The 22,721-nt window shown below is 32.4% G+C and overlaps 1 protein-coding gene across 2 annotated transcripts; it reads right to left on the bottom strand.

Annotated features, from left to right (window-relative positions):
* Positions 1–7,765: 7,765 nt before the first annotated feature.
* LUB1 (Ubiquitin homeostasis protein lub1) lies at positions 7,766–22,721 on the bottom strand (the record flags this gene model as incomplete). 2 transcript variants are annotated; one of them, XM_035731381.2, is made up of 10 exons in its annotated part: positions 7,766–8,993; positions 9,541–9,911; positions 10,977–11,129; positions 12,212–12,575; positions 14,176–14,318; positions 15,517–15,689; positions 16,907–17,423; positions 18,402–18,503; positions 18,551–18,735; positions 19,458–19,591. In XM_035731381.2, the coding sequence occupies 10 exons, from the start codon at positions 19,589–19,591 to the stop codon at positions 8,514–8,516; spliced, it is 2,622 nt and encodes an 873-aa protein (XP_035587015.1). In that variant the 3' UTR covers positions 7,766–8,513. The 2 variants fall into 2 exon arrangements, with proteins under 2 accessions (XP_035587015.1, XP_051071625.1); XM_051211555.1 differs by adding an exon at positions 21,824–22,721 and having other exon boundaries at positions 9,541–11,129; positions 12,212–14,318; positions 16,907–18,503; positions 18,551–19,657.

Genomic DNA, 22,721 nt, shown 5'->3' with positions numbered 1-22,721 from the left:
AATTTCCGGAATTACAATGAGAAACCATCATCATTGGAGTTCAATTATATCAAGAGCGAGGCGATTACTTATTAAAGGAATATGTTCAACCAACTGAAGTTGAAAATATAAACTATTGGATGCTAAGTCTTGTTCACTTCTTATTGCTGTTGAACTTTAAATGTCGGACTGAATGATAATAGCGAATTAAACAAATCAATAGGCTACTAAAAGTAACCGATAAACTTTACTTTCGAACCTCATTCAAAAGTTGTTTATTGGTACTAAATTTTCCAAAGGTAATCTCATATGCTTTAAGTATAAAGATTATTTGAGAGGGCTATAGAGAGACTTTCAATTATGCAAGTAAACTTAATTTTAATTTTTATTGTCTCCCTCATTTTTATTAGTAGGTTTTATTTTTCATTAGATTATAATTTCTATTTATTGTTGATAAAATCAGGGTAGTCAATCTCACTCCATTGATAAACTTCACTAGTTTTGGTAAACGTTGTTTGACGAAAACATTAATAGTTCAAATATTTTTCCACCAACTGAGAGAGACGGTCAGCGTTCGAAACTCAAGCTTATATCTTTATGCTACATGGAAAATTGAAATTTCGCAAATATTTGATTATACCTTTTGAACTTCTGTACTTGTTAACATTCGAAATCAATCTTACAAATTCCCGATTGGTGGAAATTTACAAAATTTATTAAATGTAATTACTTTGTTCTAGGCTAATTAATGTTTTGTTTTATCAGAAATATTACGTTTTTGATGTTTGTAGTGTTATGCATACACAAAACGTAAATGCGATTCAGTTCCCATTTTCATAGATAAATGATGGATTTCTATGAAAATTACTTTCATCATAAACAAAATATCATAAGGGATTCTTGTGGATATTATAGTAATTTTAATGGTTGAGATCATGAGTTAATTGAAGCTGGACCACCATAAAAGCTGGATTCAAATCTTGCGAAGCGGGCTCGTGGATGCACACTGTTAAGAAGTCCCACAATAGGACGAGACGGTCGGTTTTCCATCGTGGTCAAGTCTCAATTGACTTATAATCTCACCTACTAAAGTAAACAAAATAACCATTTTTAATGATTTTTTATATGTCAATACCGCTAAATCCAGTAACTCAATCTCTGGATGTTTTAACAGTTAATATTCAGATGTAAAATTCAACAGTTTTCAAAGCACCAGTTCAAACAACAGAATAGTCAGGTAAATATCTTGTACATAATAGACCCACAAATTGCATGATTATATATTTAAAATATCAAAACATAGCATATTATAAAAAAATTTATTCAAAGCAAGTACACAAATACAATATCCTTGGCATGTATTGTAGTGAACGAGAACACAAGTGCGGAACAACCAAACGTATTTGAATATAAAATTACAGAATGTGGTACTAAAATCTGAGGACCATACAGTAAATACTTCATTTGCAAAACGTCAATTAATTGTCTCAGACTTTAATGTTCCTTTATTTCCACACCAATCACTCTCTATTCTCGTTCTTTTTCTTCTATCTTCTTAACTTTCTACTGCCAGATATTTCTCTTTCGATTGATGATACACACTACTTATATGTGTTGACATCAGTAGCGCATACCACAGTAGTAGTACAATACAAGAGTTAGTTAACTAACAGTAATTTATAAACAATAAGAGATACAGTAGCAATCAGTAAACGAGGGTTGTAAAAGAATATGCCACAAACAAATTGTTTAATAGCTGCATATTATGAGTAAATAAAATGATTTTTTAAAATTAACCTCACAAATCTCATAACTAGTTTTATCCTACTATCATTTTTCTATAGTAATAATGTAATAGCTGTAACATTTCAGTTCGATATTGATCAAACAAACAATAGACATCATCACAATCATTACTTTGTAAACGATGGATGATTCAATCACTACTCGTTATTCACAAAAGTTAAAACAAATTACTTTCTGCATGTTCAATCTTTAAGTAATGCTTTCTTCTGCCTGATAATCATCAGTTTGATATGGTTAAAAATTTTCATAATAAACTATGAAAAATTAAAACGTGCAATTCAATAGAAACAAATCAGTTGTTAACAAAAACTTTGTTAATATGAATAACATTAACGATTTTATGCCAAATCCAATGAGACTATAATTTATGAATGATCTTTAAACAATACTAAAGTGATAATTAAGTTTAAGAATTAGATTTCAAATTTTCATTACTAACTAACATCAGCTATAATAATAAAATGTTATTTAGCCAAATGTACAAATGAATTTCGCGCCAAAATTTAAGACTCTCTATCTTATATCTGATTGGTCTCATTCAAAATTCAATTACATTTAAAACAATTTCGAATAAAACAGTTAACATTTAATTCATTCAAATAAATTATTATTCTAATTTATCTTTTCAATATAATTCACTATTCAAAGAAGAAGAGAAGAGCAAAACAAAAGGAAAAAACATCGATCGGTTCATGATCTCAATCAAAAACTTAACAATCTCCACAACCCCTAAACTGATAAAAAAATACTATTGAATTTTGCAGTGAAGCATATTTTCTTTCATATTTCATTTTGTTTTATCTAATAACACATTCAAAACACGTTTGAAACCATTTCGAGACCAGTTTGTTTCGTGTTCTTTTTTTTCTTTTCTTTTTTCAGGTCAAATTAGAGAAAACACACAAATTTGGTTACTTCTTTATATCTTTTTTATATAAATCTTTTTTGTATAAATCGTAAGGGTCTATTGATCAATAATTTCAATTAAAATATCATAATGAAATGTTATGTAAGAAGAAGTGAATACTACAATGAACACCTTACTCTACAGTTATAATAGAAATAATGATGTGACTAATTGAAGCATTAACAAATATAGACCAATTTTTTTGTAAATTTACAAACATGTAATTCAGTATGCTTATTACAGTTTTGCAGTTTTCAGTTTTTTTTAATAAATTTTAATAGTTGAATTTATGAATCAATTAAAGCTAGATCACCATGGAGAACCTGAAAGCAATGGACGGCCGTTTAGTTCTATTGTGCGGTTCCTCAGCAGTGCGCATCCACGATCACACCTTGCGAGATTCCAACCCAAGACCTATCAACCTCATGCGCAAACGATTATCCCCTAGACCACTGAACCGGCATCCAATAGTGATAATGTCTAACTTCAACCAATCTAGGAATTTGCGCTACCGTCCATCATTTTCTTCAGTGAGTTACTACCTCACAATAGACCCAGCTGAACTCCACTGATCACTGTTTTTCACTAGAACTCCAGGAAATACCTCTTAAAGACCAATAGGTCCTCGCTTCGGATCTCGCGAGGCGGGATCGTGAATGCGCACTGCTGAGAAGTCCCACAATAGGACGAAACAGCCGTCCAGTGCTTTCAGGTTCTCCATGGTGGTCCAGCTTCAATTGATTCATGAACTTAACTATTAAGATTACTATAATATCCACAAAAACCCTTATCTGATTTTTTATAAATGTTCCTTCGTAAATTAATCGTACTACCTAGTTCATGAATTGTTTGAGGACAATGAATGTAGTTATATTTATATTCTAATAAAGTTTATTTGAATGGAACTATTTAAATTAGGTGTGAAACTAGGTATGTCTTTCTATAGCTGTTCAATTAGCAGACATACGATATTATATTGTCTTTAATAAAACTTTCAACTTAACCACTTTTCCGTCTAACTTGAATTATATATATATACGATTATCCACAAATTTAAACGAACTGACTTCAAAGGGAATGTCGTTAAGAAATTCATATCTGATTTCTGTACTCGGAAGCCTTAAATTTAGTTCCTTATATTACCATGATCCTAACCTCTTTTCTAATGTTCTAAGTTGTTTCTGACTCATTTATAATTATCTTATTTGCTTTCATCATTCCTATTTCTCTATTGAATTATTCACATTTACTTAGAAAAATAATACTGTTATCTAATCTCATACATATAGTTCCCTTTATTATTTTAAATAGAGCAAGAACGAGAATTAGTGCAGAATAATATGAATTCATTTTATTTCGTTAGATTCTCATCAGCTGCTTACAACCTAACATAAAATATCTAATTGAAGTATCATTGATTTGTAAAATATATAGATTTGGTTGAATAGGAATGCAAATGAAAAACCTATGTACAACTGAGGCTATTGCTATCTACCAGTTTACGCCTAACCTTTACGTACAAGAACAGTATGTTTAATCCCTCGTTCTTCCATGATCCTAACCTCCCTTTTTATCTTCCATGACCTATCGTTTCTACTTATCGTTCCTAATCCATTCCAACTATTTTCACAACAATTAAATAGCAAGTATCATAGCTTTCAATTATTCTGTTCTTAATAGCTATCAAGTGGACAATTATTTCACCTTATCACTTTTTCACTAGCCGATCATCACATAATTTCCTTTCAATATCTGATTTTCAGATCTTGACAACGTACTTCCTCAAGTTAAAAAAAAGTTAATTAGCACCTCTTTATAGAACGCTATCTTAGCAAAATTGACTATAAACACGACTGTATAGCTTAAGTAAATGAAATTTTCTTCGCTGAATTACCTCCCTTCTTCTTCTGCAACGACACAATGGATCTCTTTCGTTATTTATACAGGTTTGTGTTGGGCGATGAATCAAAATGCTAACTGAATTCAGCTCATCTTCTGCTAAGTGCTTACATAGGAAACTTTCACTGTGCTCTAAATAAAACCGAGTGGATTAAATGTAATATGAATTGTTTTACCAGACAACGGATTATATAACATGCATTCTGCTGCTGTAATATATTACCACAGTGGAAATATGTACAAACTTGACAGTGAAACAGTCCTTGACCGATAACTGAATAGTTCCCAGTATTACGTTTATCTTGTCGTTTTCTATCGATTAAGTTACAATACGGACAGTAATCTAGGTGACTCACAATAGCGTGGACAATGTTTTTTGTCAGCCGGTTGGTAGTAGTCTACAAGAAACCCTCAACTAGATTTTAAGCCAGACAAGACTCATTAGCAAGGTGTACCTGGAGTCTTAAGGGTGATAATGCTCCATGAGATATATTGACCTGAGTTATACTAATTCATTGTCAGAAGCATTACCACTCAGCTATTCAATGAGTAATTGATTGCCTGTAGGCAGACTTTTCTGACAAAAATTAGTTCGCACAAAATCTAGATCTACAGTTTCCTGCCGACTAATCACTACTTAACAGCAGCTAAATAATCAAAAACAAAATTTGTCAGTAACTGTTTCAGTTAATTTCCCTAACATGCAGTACAGCAATTATTCAGTTTTTGATTGAGATAATGAATCGATCGATGTTGGACCACTATTGAACACCTGGACGGCCGTTTTGCACTATTATAGGGCTCCTCAGCAGTGCACATCGATGATCCCGAATACAGGATTAGAGCCCAGGACAACCGGTCTCGCGTGCGAACGCTTAACCTCTAGACCACTGAGCCAGGCGACATCCAACAGTGTTAATGTCTAACCTCAACCAATCCATGAAATTGAGCGATCATCTTTCATTGTATGAGGTAGATACATGTCTCTTCCTGACATGAATTAGATCCACTGGTCAGTTAATAGTAAGTTATTAAATTCCCAATTATGGGTGTATTAGTTCGACAGATATCAAATGTCCAACTTTAAAGTACATTAAAGCTACAATTTACTCGAATAATAAAAAAATTACGATGATGATTAAACAGAACGAAAGCATGAAGTCAATCGGATATTTAGAAAATCTCCCAACAGTAAAGATATGAATTAAACTGAATGATCTAGTTTCCACAAACGCAAGGGGTTCATACTTAATCGACCCATAAGCAGAGGTTGAAAACATTAACATCATCAGCCCAATTAGATTTTAAAAATTACTAAATAAAATAATGTGGAAAACTGAAGCACTATCTAAAGATTATTACAATAAGCACAGCTTAATTGTTCAATATTTAGATCTCTATCCTTGATGCTCATGTCTCAAACTCAAAGTAGAACGGCGTGAACTGCTACGCAGCATACTCCTCCTTTGGTCGGCAGCTTCATCTCTCGTCTACGCCACAGTTGACACGAGTTGGTAAAAGGTAGTCGAGCTTTCTGAATTTGCGCCCAGATTTCACCAAACACAACTCATAAAGGGGTGATCAAAACGCTTTGGTACTTCACTTTTACCATTATTTCAGTTGTTGATTTAGACCAGTACTGAAGCAATATTGTGCATTTATGAACCATTCAGAAGCTATACTATTTCTAAGTAGTTTGGTATCTGAAGCATAATTTTCAGATATGGATGGTAAAATGACGTTGTGGACTATTCATTATTATTTCAGTCACAGAAAAACAGGTTTATTTCATAATAGTACACTAGATTTTCTGAATTAAACGTTATCTAGAGTTGAGATGAAGATAGTACCACAAGTTCGTTCCAGTATTTAAATTACCAGTGATTTTAGAAATTTAAATATGGATAGTTTGATATGAAGACGTAGACTATCATTAACGCAATACATTTTGAGCAATCTGATGGCATATGTACTTATTAAGAACACTATCATGCTAGGAACACCTTATTCTCCTTCATATTACTATTGTCTAGTTAACCTTTTATTTCCCCTATAGAAATGTTCTTAACATGTATGCGCTAATGTATTATATAATTCTAATAATCTTCGCCTTCATATTGAATTATGTAAATCTCTAATCATTCAAATAATGTGGAAAATACAAAACCCTTACTAATGCTCAATACATTTGAAATGTTTTGTTACCAGAACTTGCTCAACTTTATTAAACTGCCAGGTTGTTTTACGAGATAGTTGGTCAACGAAATAAATATATGAGAACTGTTGGCAAACACCAAGGTTTTATGTATAAATGCTTTGACAACCTATGTATTAACGTCATATCTATGATGTTATACCATGCAAACTAAGCTGTATTACTGACCATTTCGTGATGTCGGTAGTAACCAAGCAAGTCATTTTAGAATATTAGTACATTACTATATTTCTTACTACTTATTTCAATACAAGTATTTCCTGTCTGTTCTGTTTAATAAAACGCATAACTGCGATTATTGCTTATGGATAAGCAATGTGTTTGATTATCAGATTTATATGGGATTTTAATATTTAACTCATTTAAATAGAACAAATAAAATCGAAATACCTAGCTTTTGACTACTAGATGAATTAACTTTAAGGATTTATTTACTTTTAAATTGAGATCTAAGATTTCAATTACTTGACATTGAACTATTAACTAAGTGATTCAAATAACAATAATAATTACCCTTCAAAGCGGTATAAGTATGTTGTACATACATATGAACTTGTTGTCATCAGAAAATATCAACGATTACAAAGAAGTTATGCATTGGCTAACGTACAGTCCAGTTTATCTGCCTATAATTTTGGAATGCAGTCATTTCATAAACTGATGTTTACAGTTAAACAGAATGTTTAGATGTCAAGAGGTATTAAAAATTCATAAGATGATTAATTTTTCTAGAGGATTATGTCAGAAAATTTTATCAATCGAACATTATAACACAAATTCTATTTGTAGGTATGACCCTATCCTATGAAGACCAAATGGTTATATTGTAATTTCCATTTATTACTACTGTGTGATCAGGAAGAAGTTATGAATGAAACTCAGAATTCAAATACAATAATTTGAACAGAAAATACAATAAATATAAGAAAGGAATTCACTTTCAGCTTATTGTACGTAGATACAAACTATGTATTAAATTTCGATTTAAGTAGAGATGCATATAAACGCTGTCCGTCTTATGTTTTGTTAACACGAAGAAATTATTAATTGATTTCAATAATTTCATGTACTTTGGTTCGCACAATATACTGATCAGACACACGAACTTCGTACGATCTTTACGATTTAGCATTAACTGTGGATTGTATAGTTAATTAACCAACATATAAAGGGTGCAGTTTCTCAATCAGCATACAAACCTGTATGAGGTCGATTTGGGTTTAGACTGTAGCATTTATTCAAACAGAAAATTATTATTAGTCTAAATTACAAAATAAATTCGCTATACTTTGTCAATTTTTTTAGCTTAAACGTGAAACATTTATTGAACGAGACACCCAATACGTAGAAGTGAGTTAACCGTATATATGTATACTAATCATTGAAGAGTTTCAAGACGCAAGATGATAATGTAAACAGAAAACTACACATGCAATTAGTATCTACATCACAAAATCAATGAAAAAAAAAACACATATTTGTACAAAAAACAATATGCAACAACAAAAAATAATGTGCGTCTATAAAATATGAACAAATTCACAAGACTTTATAAAAATGAAAAGTCATTAGAGTGAAAATGATACACATACACCTATATGAATACTTCTTAAACGTGTTTAAAATTTACAATCCAAAACAGTTATATTAAGCAAAAAGTGTAAATTTTTAATAAGTACAAATATTGTTTTTAGTCACTTGATACTGTTATTCTAAAATTGAAAGTAATTGAGATGCACATGCTCGTACATTAGAACAAACTGTAGGTGTTGTTATCCAATAATTAATAATTTTACGAACTGATTCCCAGGCGGTAAATTCTTCAACATTGTTATCAATATTTACATCGTTATCAACACTTTGAGGTAAATCTTTCAAACCAATCATAGCTGATGCAAGAATACGAATACGTTGTGTTTTTAACTGCTCATCTGTTGAATTTAATCCTGAAGTTACTGATAATAAACAGGTACCGATAGATACAAATAAGTGATTTACAGCTTCAGGGTGTAATTGTGTAACACCACTACAACCATGATCCAAGGCAAGTGATAGAATATTAAGACTTATTCGAATACAAACACCAGATATAAAGCGCAGTTGAGGAAATATATTTGACTCGATAGAAAACGGTTTCGCCAAATGAACAAGTACAGACATATTATACATCAAACAGGCCAACGCAACCTAAAAATAAGAAGACGGATAAAATAGTTTGTTGTAAACAGCATCCATCGATTAATAAACACCAAAAAACAACCTAGGAATTGAATTCATGAAAATTTCGAAACAGGGAAATCATAGAACTTAATGTATACACAGAACACCAACACGACGTTCATATTTTCAAGCCACTGATAGTAACTATTATCCATGCAAAAAATACAGAACTATTCCGAGAATAATACAGGCGATACCAATGATAAAGGATGAGAGTTGTACAATATCACGAATTGATGACAATTTTAAATCTGAACTGTTGGATCTAGATTCAATGGTCTAACAGTATCGTGCTGGCGACGAAACCTTAAAGTTTCACATTCTGTTACAATCAAAGTTGTGAATCTGTTTTATTGAGAAGAATTAAGCTAAAACGAAACATAGGCACCAAGCTAGCTAAAGTTTTTAATGGTTCTACAAATTTTAAAATTTGTGATGAAAACTAGTTTTAAATTGAACGGTTTCAATAAATTTCCTAATCACAAATAATACGAAATTTATAATAAAATCTGACCTGATGTGGTTTACGCGTTACAAACTGCAATTTATTATCATTAACAAGTTCAACTAATCTCCCAGTTATTCCAACAGCAGTAATTAAAGATTTTGGTACAACGTTCGGCTTATCACTACTATTTGTTAAGGATGATGATGATGATGACGACAAAGACTGACGCTGTATTGTGTCAATAAATCTTGGACCATCTGCAGCTAAAGAGTTTACTAATAGACGTAACATCAATAAACAATTTGCACTTGACAAATCAGGATTGTTAAAACTAATTAACAATAAATAATTCCAATTTGTTGTTTCAAATATAATATCACTGGATATCGGCCAAAAGACTAAACACCGTAAAATATCCAATAAGGGGAATATTGTATCTATGAAAAACAGAAATTAAGATCAATTTTAAAAACAATCTAAACATACATGATAAACCATTATAAGTTAATACTTAATAAATCATGTTGCTTTTTCACTGGAAAAAAATTATTCAAAAAATTTCAATTATGTGTGAAGATTACAAAATTACGATGAATTCAATGCATGCAATACTCATTACTATGCATTTTTGCATATTTGTAATTACGCATTATTTTCCACTCATGATAAAGACGAATTTCTTTTTACTTAACAAATAATGAGTATACTATGCATCCTTTACAATATGCAATGGATTTCAGATATGGTATTCCATGGTTGATGATAATATGTAGGTTACTAATAATTTATCATAGATATTTTATGAATATTGCTCATATTTAGGGGGAACCAAAGAGTAAACAGTATTAATGTTGGTGTACTAGGAAGATGTGATAATGAGGCTGTTTAATACTAACCATTAAAGTGAACAGGACACGTGTCAATTATGCACAGCTACTAAGTGCTTTTTTGCTTCACGCAGAATTGTGTCAAGATTTATTGAAAGAATATTTGTAATCTGTTCAGTGATTGATCTGAAATGCTTATGGAAGTCCTGACTTTTTTGGTTGAAATTCATTGTAAAACTGTTATTTTTGGTTGAAGACTGGGTGAATTAGTTTAAAATCAGTTGCTGCTATGCACATGCACGCATTTTCCTATAATCAACTAAACCTTGAAATTATCATTACTCTACACATTTCATGCCTCGATCTCACTGGTTTTCTTTAGAATTCTTTGAATTGTATTCTTTTGTTCGTTACTACTGTCGATAAAATTAGTATTTTAACTTTTTAGTTCATTTGTCTTGTTGATTTTCCCTCGTTGTGATGATGTGAATGGACAAAGATCTACTAAACTAATAATAATTAATACCCTCACCAAAAAATAATTACCCAATTTTAAAATATTCACCTTGAAACAACTTCAATATACGATAGTTACTTTATTTGTGGACTTTATTGGAGCATAATGTGACGTATGAATAAGCATATGACAACAGTATATTAAACTTGATAACATACCGGGAGTCCACTTGTTTATTGCATCTAGAATATGAGTAGTAAGATGAACAGCTTCAGTTTCAGTACAATCATCAATGTTGAATTTTCTACATGCTTCTAAAAATTCATTATTTAACGGAATCGGTGATTGGACATTGAACGACTCTAGTTTAGCTGTATGTTAAGGAAGAGAATAATAAACATCGATGTCTTTTAGTTTGCTCCATTAATATTTTACCCACACATTTGTAATTAAAAGACCAAAATAGCTGGTTTCATGTAACAATTCTAAAGCTAAATATACATCAATTTAAGATTTGAAATGATACGAAATAGGTGTAGCAGTCTTCATATGTAGGATATTATCGAAAAGTGGATTTAAGAGGAAATACCAGATGTATAATAGTATTTATTAATAAACTCAATGGCGATTATATATGATTACCAAGCACACAGAATGTTCACAGAAAAATAGTTCCTTTCGTAACGAGCCTGTAGGTAATCCTGACGACTGGCTCCACCTTTGCCCCAAATAAACTAATTAGAAGCATTCACGAAGCGATAATATTAATTGATTAATTAAGACAACTGGGATTAAGCTCAAATTAAATTTAAAGGAACTTAATGACCAGACATTATTGCATGTTGCACTTTTGAACTGAAATATGGGTGGATGATATTGACCGAATACCAGAACCAAATTAGGTGAAACAGTGTTTGAACTTACAACCTGATAGTGAAAAGTTGAGTGCTTTAACTACTAAGCTACCTTTATAATTGATCAGTATGACTATTTTTAAAATTCTTTAATGGAAGTATTAGTTAAATTGGCGATCACTAACTATGTTTAATGAATAGTTGACAAACGGTCATATTACTAACCGCCATTAAAATAACTTGATTGGTTATTAACCGATCTACGATTATTTCTCTCATAAATGGTTAGCGGACAAAATCAATTATAAAGTTGTGATGGAATACCGTGAGTATAAAACGTTATAATAATAATAATAATAATAATAATAATAATAATAATAGCATTACTAACAACTTCGGTTTTGATTGCGTATATTAGTGATAAAGTTAGTAACTTAGAATCTCATCAAAAAGTATAGCACGTTTACATTTCATTATTTGTGACATATTAAACTAACCAATAATAAACAAGTACGAATAGGTCAAACAATAAAATGATGTACAAGTGGAATTATATATTTTAAAGGTTAATTACATAGAAATATCAAAAATTAACCTACTCATTAAAGGACCAAGGCTGATTGATTTCATAGATATAAAGGTATCGGGTGGGAAATGAGATGTAAAAACCGATGTTCCATTTGTGGTGGACTTGGTTATCGTCGAAGAAAAGCTATTTGGGATATATCGATGTGCTCCAGTAAAGGGATCACTGTGAGAAAGATCATTGCTGACAACTGGATTAATTGGAGGTCCTGCATTTTGAATAATGAAATTAGCAACTGTATCTAGATAACCAGCAGGTAAATCATGTCTTTGAATAAAAGAATGAGCCGCAAACCAGGGATCTTCAGTACGATTGTAAGGTAGTTTAAGCCCAGGCATGCTATCATCAATATCAACCGTAAATACAAAATCGTATTCCTTAGATGAAATATAAACAATGGTATTATAAAATGGACGAAATACACATTTTGAAAATATGCATATGAACTAAGCAATGATTAATAAGTTGAGCAACAAAATAAATAGAATGAAGGTTAAGAGATATTACACAAACTTGTAAGGTTGATTGTACAGCGACATCTATCTAAACGACCTATGTTGTTTTGAATCTCCTGCTCCAATTGTGTAGTGGTCTAATGACTAGAGTATAAAGCTTTAACAAATCTTCCGTTCGAAACCCACCCCAATTACTTCCATTTGCCAAGCCCAGTAGCGTTACTAGCCCCTACACAAAATTGGTGTGGCTTAAAGCGCAGTACAGAATCTGTACTTGGTAAATCACTCGTAATCTAAAAGTGTAAACTATCGACAAAATCAAGAGATATATTTAAGTGTTGTTGAATGAACTAAGTCACTGGGCATTAAAAAACCTCCTGTAGTAAACGTAGAAACTGTAGAGTTTCTCAGTTTAGGGGTGATTCTTGAAGCACATAGGCTTGATATTGAAAAAGAATTAAAAGACTCATGTGGTAACCCTTCGAAAAATATTGTTAATTAATTAACTATTGAGTTGATTGTACGAAAACCAGACTACAGATAGCGGATAAGGTAATACTATGGACCCTAATGACAAGATAATCGAACTGATCAAAAGATATGGTAAAGTCATCAAAATAAGTAAGTGGTACTCCATCTAGAAACATACGGTTTTTAAGAACAGTTAGAGTGGATTTCAGGATTTAGGCTTCGAATTTGTGGGAGAATTATTATCAAAACGAATCTCAAACCTTCAACCAACTAATACTACCTGTGGGATACGAACTGGGAACATAAAACACTTATAATTCATTAAATCTAGTCTACTTCAATCTTAAAAATAATCAAGCAAGATTTTTGAAAAATATATTGAGAATTTATATAACACATAGTGGTCAAATTAGCTAAATAAAAACAAAATAAATGTATTCAAAATTTATTAAGCTAATCAACAGAATAGTTCTGGCAAATGAAGGGAATTAACTATTTCAAATCTTTTCAATACAGCTACCGAGATTTAATTCATCGCATTGATCAAAGCGTCCTAATAAATTGTCTTTATTCTAACAAAAGTTTGATTTTAGGGAATAGACAAAAATAAAAACAACAAAATACTGGAATCATCAAAAGATTATTAGATATGCTTACTTTTTACAATACAAGAGCATGAACGCATATAAACATTTTTTATCAAATGAACTTTGAAACATATCACATTATTGCTATAACCATCAATTATTTTGCTTTGTTACGGGTTCAATATCAAACAAAGTAGTACTTAAATGATCTTAACACAAATTACGATTGAAGTTTGCTCTATAACGAAGTAAAAATTAGTAATTGAACAAATAATGTAACGACGTACCATCGTGTTTATTTGACAGGGATTCATGAGGAAAGAAAGACTTATTTTTACTAGTCAACAATAACAGAACTGAATCTTTATCAGTAACTGAAGTAATAAGATTCGACATGCAAATTTCACATAACAGTTAACAAAAACGACAAAATTAATGAAGCGCGAGAGACAATAATAGCTTACTTTGCCTTCATGAACTTGACGATTAGAAGGTTGACTTCCCACAACATCACCAACTTCAATCCACCGAGTACCATGTGAAGACCATTGATAACAAACAGAGCGGCCATTATCGTTAATGACCATGATCTGTCCTTCCGATTTCCCTATATAATCAAAATCCATAATAATGGAAAATAAGTATTCGCAGAACAGTGATCATACCTACTACTCTTTTTAAGGATGTGGATTTTTTTATTGTTCACATTCAAGGCTGAATTTAACCAATCCCGAGTGGCATATGAGATCCTAGAACAGATACCTTATGATTACCTAATTATATTTTAGACAGAAGTTAGTAACAGAACCTAGAACGTGTTTTCTCACTTTCGTTAGTCATATCCGTCGAAGAAGTGGATGTAAATCATGACTCCGTAACCTGACTGGCAACACTCTGGACTTTAAGGAGATAGATAATGGGTTCGAGTCTTTGTGTGAAGATAAACACTAGGGTGAACTTACAATCATCAGATAGATACCAACTCGGATGAAGCACAAATCTTGGATTCTACTGCTAAGTGAGTAATTATAGCTTGAGAAAACCGATTTTTACTATGGAATAGTCAAAGAAAAATTATAGCCTTAATAACGTAATTTAATTTCATATTTATCAAATTTGTGCTAGAAAATTATTACCTTTAACAAAAGATCCCAGAAATCAGTTGAAATTCTACAGTCCATTAAAATAAATCTAACAACAACTGGTTTCATAAATATACATAAACAACAGTACTAGTCTTATTGATCCACTGAACTTGAATGATAATTTAAGACTTGGCTATAAACTCCACTAAAACCATCCACCTGAGCTATAAATCTTCTCCATCACCATAAAATACACCTCCTTAGTATGGTGTACCTGATTAAAATAAACGTTTGTAGTGTGAGTAACGACAATAAACAATATTTCATTTCTATTTCAAGTGATATGAGGCAGTATTGCTTCGTGAATAAAACACTTGATATACACCAACTGACAGATCTCAGTTTCAAACTCTTTCTACTTAAATCTGGATAGTTAGTTAGTATCACTCTCACTCATACAAAAAAGTGAGACTGAAAGACGAGTATCCGACGAATAAGTCACCTGCTTTATCTAAAAGATACAGGATTGTATAAACGTTCAACTTATATTCATTTCTATCACTGTGTATAAAACACAGAGTTGGTTAACAGGACGCTATTAATTTACATGAGCATTTGGTTCGATAGTGAATAAATCAACAATTCCTTAGTTGTGTAATGACACGATAGGAACACATACAAGGGAATATTAGTAAGTACAAATGAATTACCATGAAATACCTGGTCTCGTTAAAGCCTCAACTCCCGGTAAATTGTTCAAAACTAAATCTCCAGCTCCAGAAGAACTAGGAACTGTAATCTTAAAATTGGCTAATTCTGTCTCATAAAGTTTCAAGATATCTGAAGATGCTTGTCGTGTTGAATCACATGAAAATATCCGAATCATCGAATCACTATGAAAGAAATAGAGCATATAAATTGCCTTTAGTACACTTGATCAACTCAATAAAGTTAGATAGTCTATCCAGATAAAGGAAGCCAATCAGATAGAATTTATCTGATAGGCTTTCTCTTCTGTTTGTATTAAATCATTCCTAATAACAATCAAAATTGAGAACATTTACAATAATCTGAAAGATTGTTAACTACATCACCTATTATTTAACATTGATTCCAATTAGTAATTTGATGAAAATAAAATGAATCCACTGGTTAAACGCAATGACTGCATATTTTTATCGTTATTGTCTTTCAGGAAGATATCATGAACTAAAACTTAAACTAGTTGAAGAGTCGACTGATTGATTTACTCATGAACCGAGTACAAATTTCTGCAGTCAACTTTGAATTATATATTAGTTGTGTGAGAGCAACAAGCACTACTCAATTGCCCGAACAGAAGTAAGTAAAATGGAGTTTGGACCTCAGACCGACAAACTGAAAACCAAATGGCTTAAGCATTACAACCAATGCATTCATTCTAAATTGAAAATTAGCAAAGGATTTTGACTTTGAATCAGTCAGTCGATTATGAACGATATAGGACTTTACATAAAATATTCAGTGGTCATATTGCTACAGTCCACACACACACGTCGAAACGTCATCACTATATGTGCAATTCCAGCACAAAATAGATATATAATGATTTATAATTCCATAAAATCTGTAACAATTTTTAAGTATCTTTTAAGAGCAGGACCTGTGAATTTCAATCTAGCCTAGTTGAACATAAATTATCTCTATACAATTCACCCTCCAACAAATGTACTTCCAAAGGATTACAGGTAATTATTCATCCCCAATTAAAAACCATAGATAAAGTATTCGCTTTACGACTAAATGGAACCAACATCAAATTAACAGCAGCGAAGATGAGTGGAACTTGTTTTACATGTACATAATCACCGTTGACTTAGACGTTTCGTAGTTGGCTATAATTAGATGGGATTCGTGCAATATACCTCTTTTTAAACGGTTTTCTTTGTCATCAAAGAGGGGGTGTGGGTTTAAATCAATTGTAAAACGTTTAAAGTCTACATTTTATAATTTAGATGGAGGGAACTTATCAGAGTAGACTGAAAAAAAAACGTTAGATTAGTTCAGGAAGATTTAAGAATCCCAGTAGATTTCAAACTCGATTATACAACTTTTTACACTTAATAATTACCTGCCTCCGACAATAATATCACCATTCGGTACCATAGCTACACACCACGCAGACTGACATGGCAACAGAATAGTTTGAAAGCAACTAAAATGTTTTTCAGGAGCCCATTCACTTGCCGAAGGTAAGAGCCAGACACGAATACTTCTATCCTCACCACAGGAAACAAATTTTGGAAAATCAGGTGAACAAGCCAATCCATAAACAAAATTTGTGTGCCCATAAAACTCTCCAATACATTTACCCGTAGTAGCATCCCAAGCTCTTATACTGGCATCATTGCTTGCTGATAAAAATCGTGAATCATCAATACGTGCCAAGGCACGTACACAGTCTTTATGTTCATTTAAAGAATTTAATAAAATTATGTCAGGCGAACTTATATCTTGATTAAGACCACGTAGGCACCATATACGTATAGTTTGATCAGCTGAACCAGAGATAACAATTAAATCATCAATATGACCGGTTATATTTACGGCCGACATAACGAGTACACACCATACTGCTGCTTCATGTCCTATACATAAGAGAATTAACTGCCAATTTTATGACAAAATAATAGGGAGTTATTAATAAATTACCAGTGAGTATGTTGGTAAAAATTACAACGAACTGATCATCAAATAGCTGGAACAGCCATTTATAGTGGAAATTAGTTGTAATAATGTATTTTTTATTCTATATTCATACTGATAATGATAACTGTCGCAAACAATATCAACTAAGAGATCACTTCTATCATATCATGTAGACAGCAATCTAAAAATATTCTTCATGATTCCCCTATAAAAACATGCAGATTAGTAGAACCAGCAAGATCAAATAATAGACTTTAAGTAATATTTACCATTTGATAATAAATTATCAGTCAGCTGGCACTAAAAAGAGTAAGTTTAAACAAGCTAACTGTTCAGACTACTGCAATGAAATTGCTACACTACAAAACGTAAGTGTTGAATGCTATTTTGGAGAATATATTTCTGCTTTTGACCCTATTCAAATATCTCTATTATTTGGCAAATTTATAAGATGATTAACTAATTATACTCTTATTTCTGTGAAAGTGAAAAATATACTATTTATGAAGAGTTCAACTTTTTTACTTAATGAGACTCATGTGTTCGAAGTAGATCTTTCATCTTTTGTTTCTCCTTTCTCTACCGTATCCCCCAATCCTATTTTAGTGTAGTATAGCGTTTGTTTCTGGATAACCTGAAATGAAAAAGTTCCTAACAACTTTTTGTAATTGAAAAAGGAAATTATTTATTATAAATACTTGACATTTTAGAAACCGGAAATAATTATATAAACTTGCAGATAATTCTTAAACTTTTTTCAATAAAAAACATGGATATGATGCTGAATTGTACGAATTTAGTCAACTTTAGAAAACAGTATTCAGAAGTTACCGATGACAACCAGTTAATAACGTGATCACATTTTTTCACCCTAATATTCCAAATTTTACAAAAAAACATTTTCATTTAAAACTCACCTGTGAGAGTAGAAACACACTTTCCTTCCTTCCATATTTTGATTGATTTATCCCAAGAACCACTAATTATGGTTTTGTGATTTCCAACAGCTAAAGTACACACTGGTTGGAGAAACAAATGAGTAATGTAATATCCACTAAGAACATACCTGTATCTTTATGCCCTTCTAAAGTGAAAAGAGCTTCTGGAGACATAGAATTATACCCTCGAATTAGTTTATCATGTGATCCTGTTAGAATATGACATTCGTTATCTAAATCTTGACAACACACAGCTGATACATAATTCGTATGCCCGAGAAGAACCATATCTTCACAGCCATCGCAACCTTCTCTATCAAATAAAAAATTTATTTTCAGTTAAATTTCCAACATACTTAAAAAAACCTTGATGAATTATAACATAATTTGCGAAATTAACAACTACTACTATTAAGGTGCTCAGTAATATCCAGATAGTAAGTTGATAAATAAAAGTGGCTACCAATACTATTTGAGACTATCCAGTTGGAAAAAGTCAGCTACTCAGCTACAACGTAAAACTAGGCACATATATGCATCGGTCCAAGTTGCCAGGTTGGAAAAAGAAAAACTTAAAACTGACCAACGTTCGTATGAACCCGTACCTGCAATAACCCTTAATGGTGGACCTTCAAACATTATTGATAAATTCATGTATCGGGATAATCATATGTATGATACCGAAAATGTGATAAGACGAATTTTGTAAACCAAAAACCGGAGGAATATATGCTGATCTAGATGACCTTCAGCACTGTTAAGAAGCTAGTTTAGCAGAGAAAAGATTGGTTGCACGATTAAGTTTTGTTAAGCATTTGAAGACCTTAACTTATTGAGAGGAGAATTTCTCATCACTCATTCTGTAAACTTTACTACCTGTCCTACTAGTGACAGGAATTCTGTCCAATAACGGATTTTCGTGTACCTTACAGTTGATAGACATAATAATAGTTGCGATATAGCCTGTATACATGACTTATCATAACTACGGTTAGTAAATGTAATAGTATTAGTTTAAATAGAAAGATGACTAACTTGGAAATATGCCATGTCCTTGCTGTTAAATCCCTTGAAGCAGAAACAATCCTGGTATCTGAAAGACAAGTGACTGCACGGACGTCGCTCTTATGACCCGATAGAGTGCATCTCAGCTTGTAAACTTCAACCATATTTTAAGAAGTATGCAGTTACAATATTATTTTTACAGCCTCATAGGACTTCTTAATTCGAACAATCTGTCAAAATATAAATACATTCGCGAGACTGGAGCATTAATAGGTGAAATGGAGAATAAGTATTTTAAGACTAATATAGTCCACAAATGCAATACAACCAGAAAAGCTAAACTAAGTACTTCCTTATGTTACTCCTAACCTGGGCAAGTGATATTACGCAACAGTTGAACTGAATGAAATATAATCCAACAAGAGTCAATTCGGCTCATTATACGATACTACAAAATTTGGCTCAAAAAAAGACAGTTCTCGCCAACTCAAATAACTTGTGATGCCACTGCTGCTCGATAATTTAATAATGATGTTTTTAAAGTGATGACTTTTCTTTCTTATCGCTAGTATCAAAGTACTCAGCAAAGTTCATTGCTAGGCTGGTTATGCATTGTGAGAGTTGAAAATAGTACTAGTCTACCGATACTACTAGGATATCAAAACTAGCGTTTGGTTAAACTACCAGATAACAAATCTTTATTACATTATATAATAAGTAAATGGTTAATTATCACGTTATAGTGAATCAATATAGTTAATGCTCACTAATAGATTTAATAGTTCCATACTTCAACCTGTTGAGACAAAATAATCTCAGACAATTTCAATCACAGAAGATAACCTATTACATCGCGCAATCAGTGATTATTTGTTTGAAGACTGAATGCAAGTATGTGGATTTTAAGATCAACATGATTGGTAGGGAACGTGTAGTAGTACTTAGTTTACCAGCCAGAATGAAATACACAGTCGTACACTTAATTTTGAGTATATTTCAAGCCTTTTGTTGCACTTCCTTTAATCATGTATTTTTATGTCACAAATTGATCCTAGTGAGACCATTATTGGAAACTAGTAGGCACTGGACAGTTGTTTTATCGTAATATGAAGTCCGCGGCATTGGCGGGTCTACGAGCACACCACAATGGATCAAATCCAGGACCTTTGATCCCGCGAGCGAACACTTTATTACCACGAGAACTGGTTTTGTGAACAATCACGTTTGAAAATGAACTCCGTGTAAGCTAACAATAAAGTTGATATCCCAAAAACTTCAGAAAGTGTAATTTGACCCGGAAACAGTCATTATTGGTGTAGTCTGTTTATAAAAGAAAATGTGTGAGAAGTAATTTACCGAGAAGAATGATATCTAGGATAATGCATTTCAGTGTACATTGTGAAGTTCGATTCACCAACTTTAGTTTGTGCGGATTTTGTCTTCTGTCGATACAAAACGTGATAAACCCACTTTAAGCACTATTTTAATTAAACCATGTATAGGTGCGAGAGTAAATCAAAACGTGAGTATTTAGGAGATTTGGTAACCATAGTTCTGTATAACTCCAAGTGATCGCATACATAAGAAACATCCCTAGAAGTTCCCTTGAACTGCTAAATGAAACACTTTACGGACCATGTACATAGAAACACACAACAGACCTTACATAAATACAAACCTATCTAAAAATCAAATGTTTTTTACGTAAATCCCAAGGCACCAACAGTTGTTTGAGAGCACTGTCTCAACATCCAGCCCTATTCCAGTAATATACTGAGGATCATCATAGAATTACACATTTATCGAAAAGTCAATGTGTAACACAGACGGACAAAACCAAGTCCGAACGTGAGAGTCACATCGACTAACATTTTAATAAATCTAGGCGTTTCATCCTTAGATTTTTGTGCAAAACCAAGTTTTTTAGCGTGTTTAAAGATATAAACAACTTCATTACCAAAAACAAGGTGAATGGATGAGTCTTGAATCACAAATTAGTTACTTTATGCGTGTCTGATATAATTTTACACAAAGGATCACTTTTATGGTCAATCAAATAAGTGCTACTCTCGGATTTTTAAAAGTTTACCAACGATAAATACCCACTACAGTTACGAAAAACCTTTTTAACGGAGTCGAAATCATCATATAAGATTTTCCTAATGGATTCTGTTTTCTTCCTATTGCAGGGCGACCAAGGATAAACGCTTTGGAAGAGCAAGCCCTGTGTGTACTGAACCTACAAGATGACTCATAAGACTATTTTGTAAGCTAGCCATTTCCTCACCTAGATGTCATGGGACGTCCGAACATTTTGATAACCTCGTATCCTACCTGAGTGATGAAGTAGTAAAACGAGCTACCGCCAACGGTCTTGTGGCAAGCAACGCACTTACCCAAAATCGTAAAATCCTAGATGACTGTTATTCCCTACCCGTGGACACCCAGCAAGTGACTATCCAGTTTTTATCGCGTCACCAGAAAACAAGTGAGAATCCGATCGATTAACTTAACTCCTTGCAGCAAATTCGCGGACCATGTACAAAAAGAATAGCTAGCTTACAAAACAGTCTTATGAGTCGTCTTGTAGGTTCAATGCACTCAAGGCTTGCTTTTCTTCTTTCAAAGCGTTTGTCCTTGGTCGCCCTGCAGGAAGAAAACGGAATCCATCAACATCTTATATGGTGATTCCCCGTTACACCTATGTAACACGCGTAATCAGCAGTCACTGAAAGGCAGGAAGACCTAAAACCACAACACACAATGTTAACCGAGCACTTCACACGAAAGAGAGAACACGGGATGCAAACCACCAGTCGTTTATCTGGAAATTAAAATTCGCGGGTTATGTACAGAAGGAAGAGCTAGTTTACAAAACGGTCTTATGAGTCATCCTGTAGGTTCAGCGCGTGCAGAGCTAGCTCTTCTTTTTCTAGAGCATTTATCCTTGATTGCCCTGAAATAGGGAGAAAAACAAAATTTATTAACAACTCCACACCTTTTAGAATCAAATAGCCCACTAAGCATTAGAAGCAAGTGACGTTGAAATAACTCGTAACATCTTCAATAACCAACAAAGCGTCATCTTCATAGAAAATCTTCGTAAGATACTCGGTAACAAATTTCGTGGTATTCTGTCAGTTTCAGCGTACCTTATTATTTCTAAAGCCATCCGTCATCACGTCAAGGAGTAGTTGGTTAGTCGATCCTCATATGGTCGTTATGAGAAATAAATTGAAATAAATGACAACATAAAAAATTAGATATAAAATTGAAACAGATTTAAAAAACCAG

The sequence above is a fragment of the Schistosoma haematobium genome, chromosome ZW (genome assembly GCF_000699445.3).
Source record: "Schistosoma haematobium chromosome ZW, whole genome shotgun sequence".
Lineage (NCBI taxonomy): Eukaryota > Metazoa > Platyhelminthes > Trematoda > Strigeidida > Schistosomatidae > Schistosoma > Schistosoma haematobium.
This window is presented reverse-complemented; position numbering and strand designations above follow the sequence as displayed.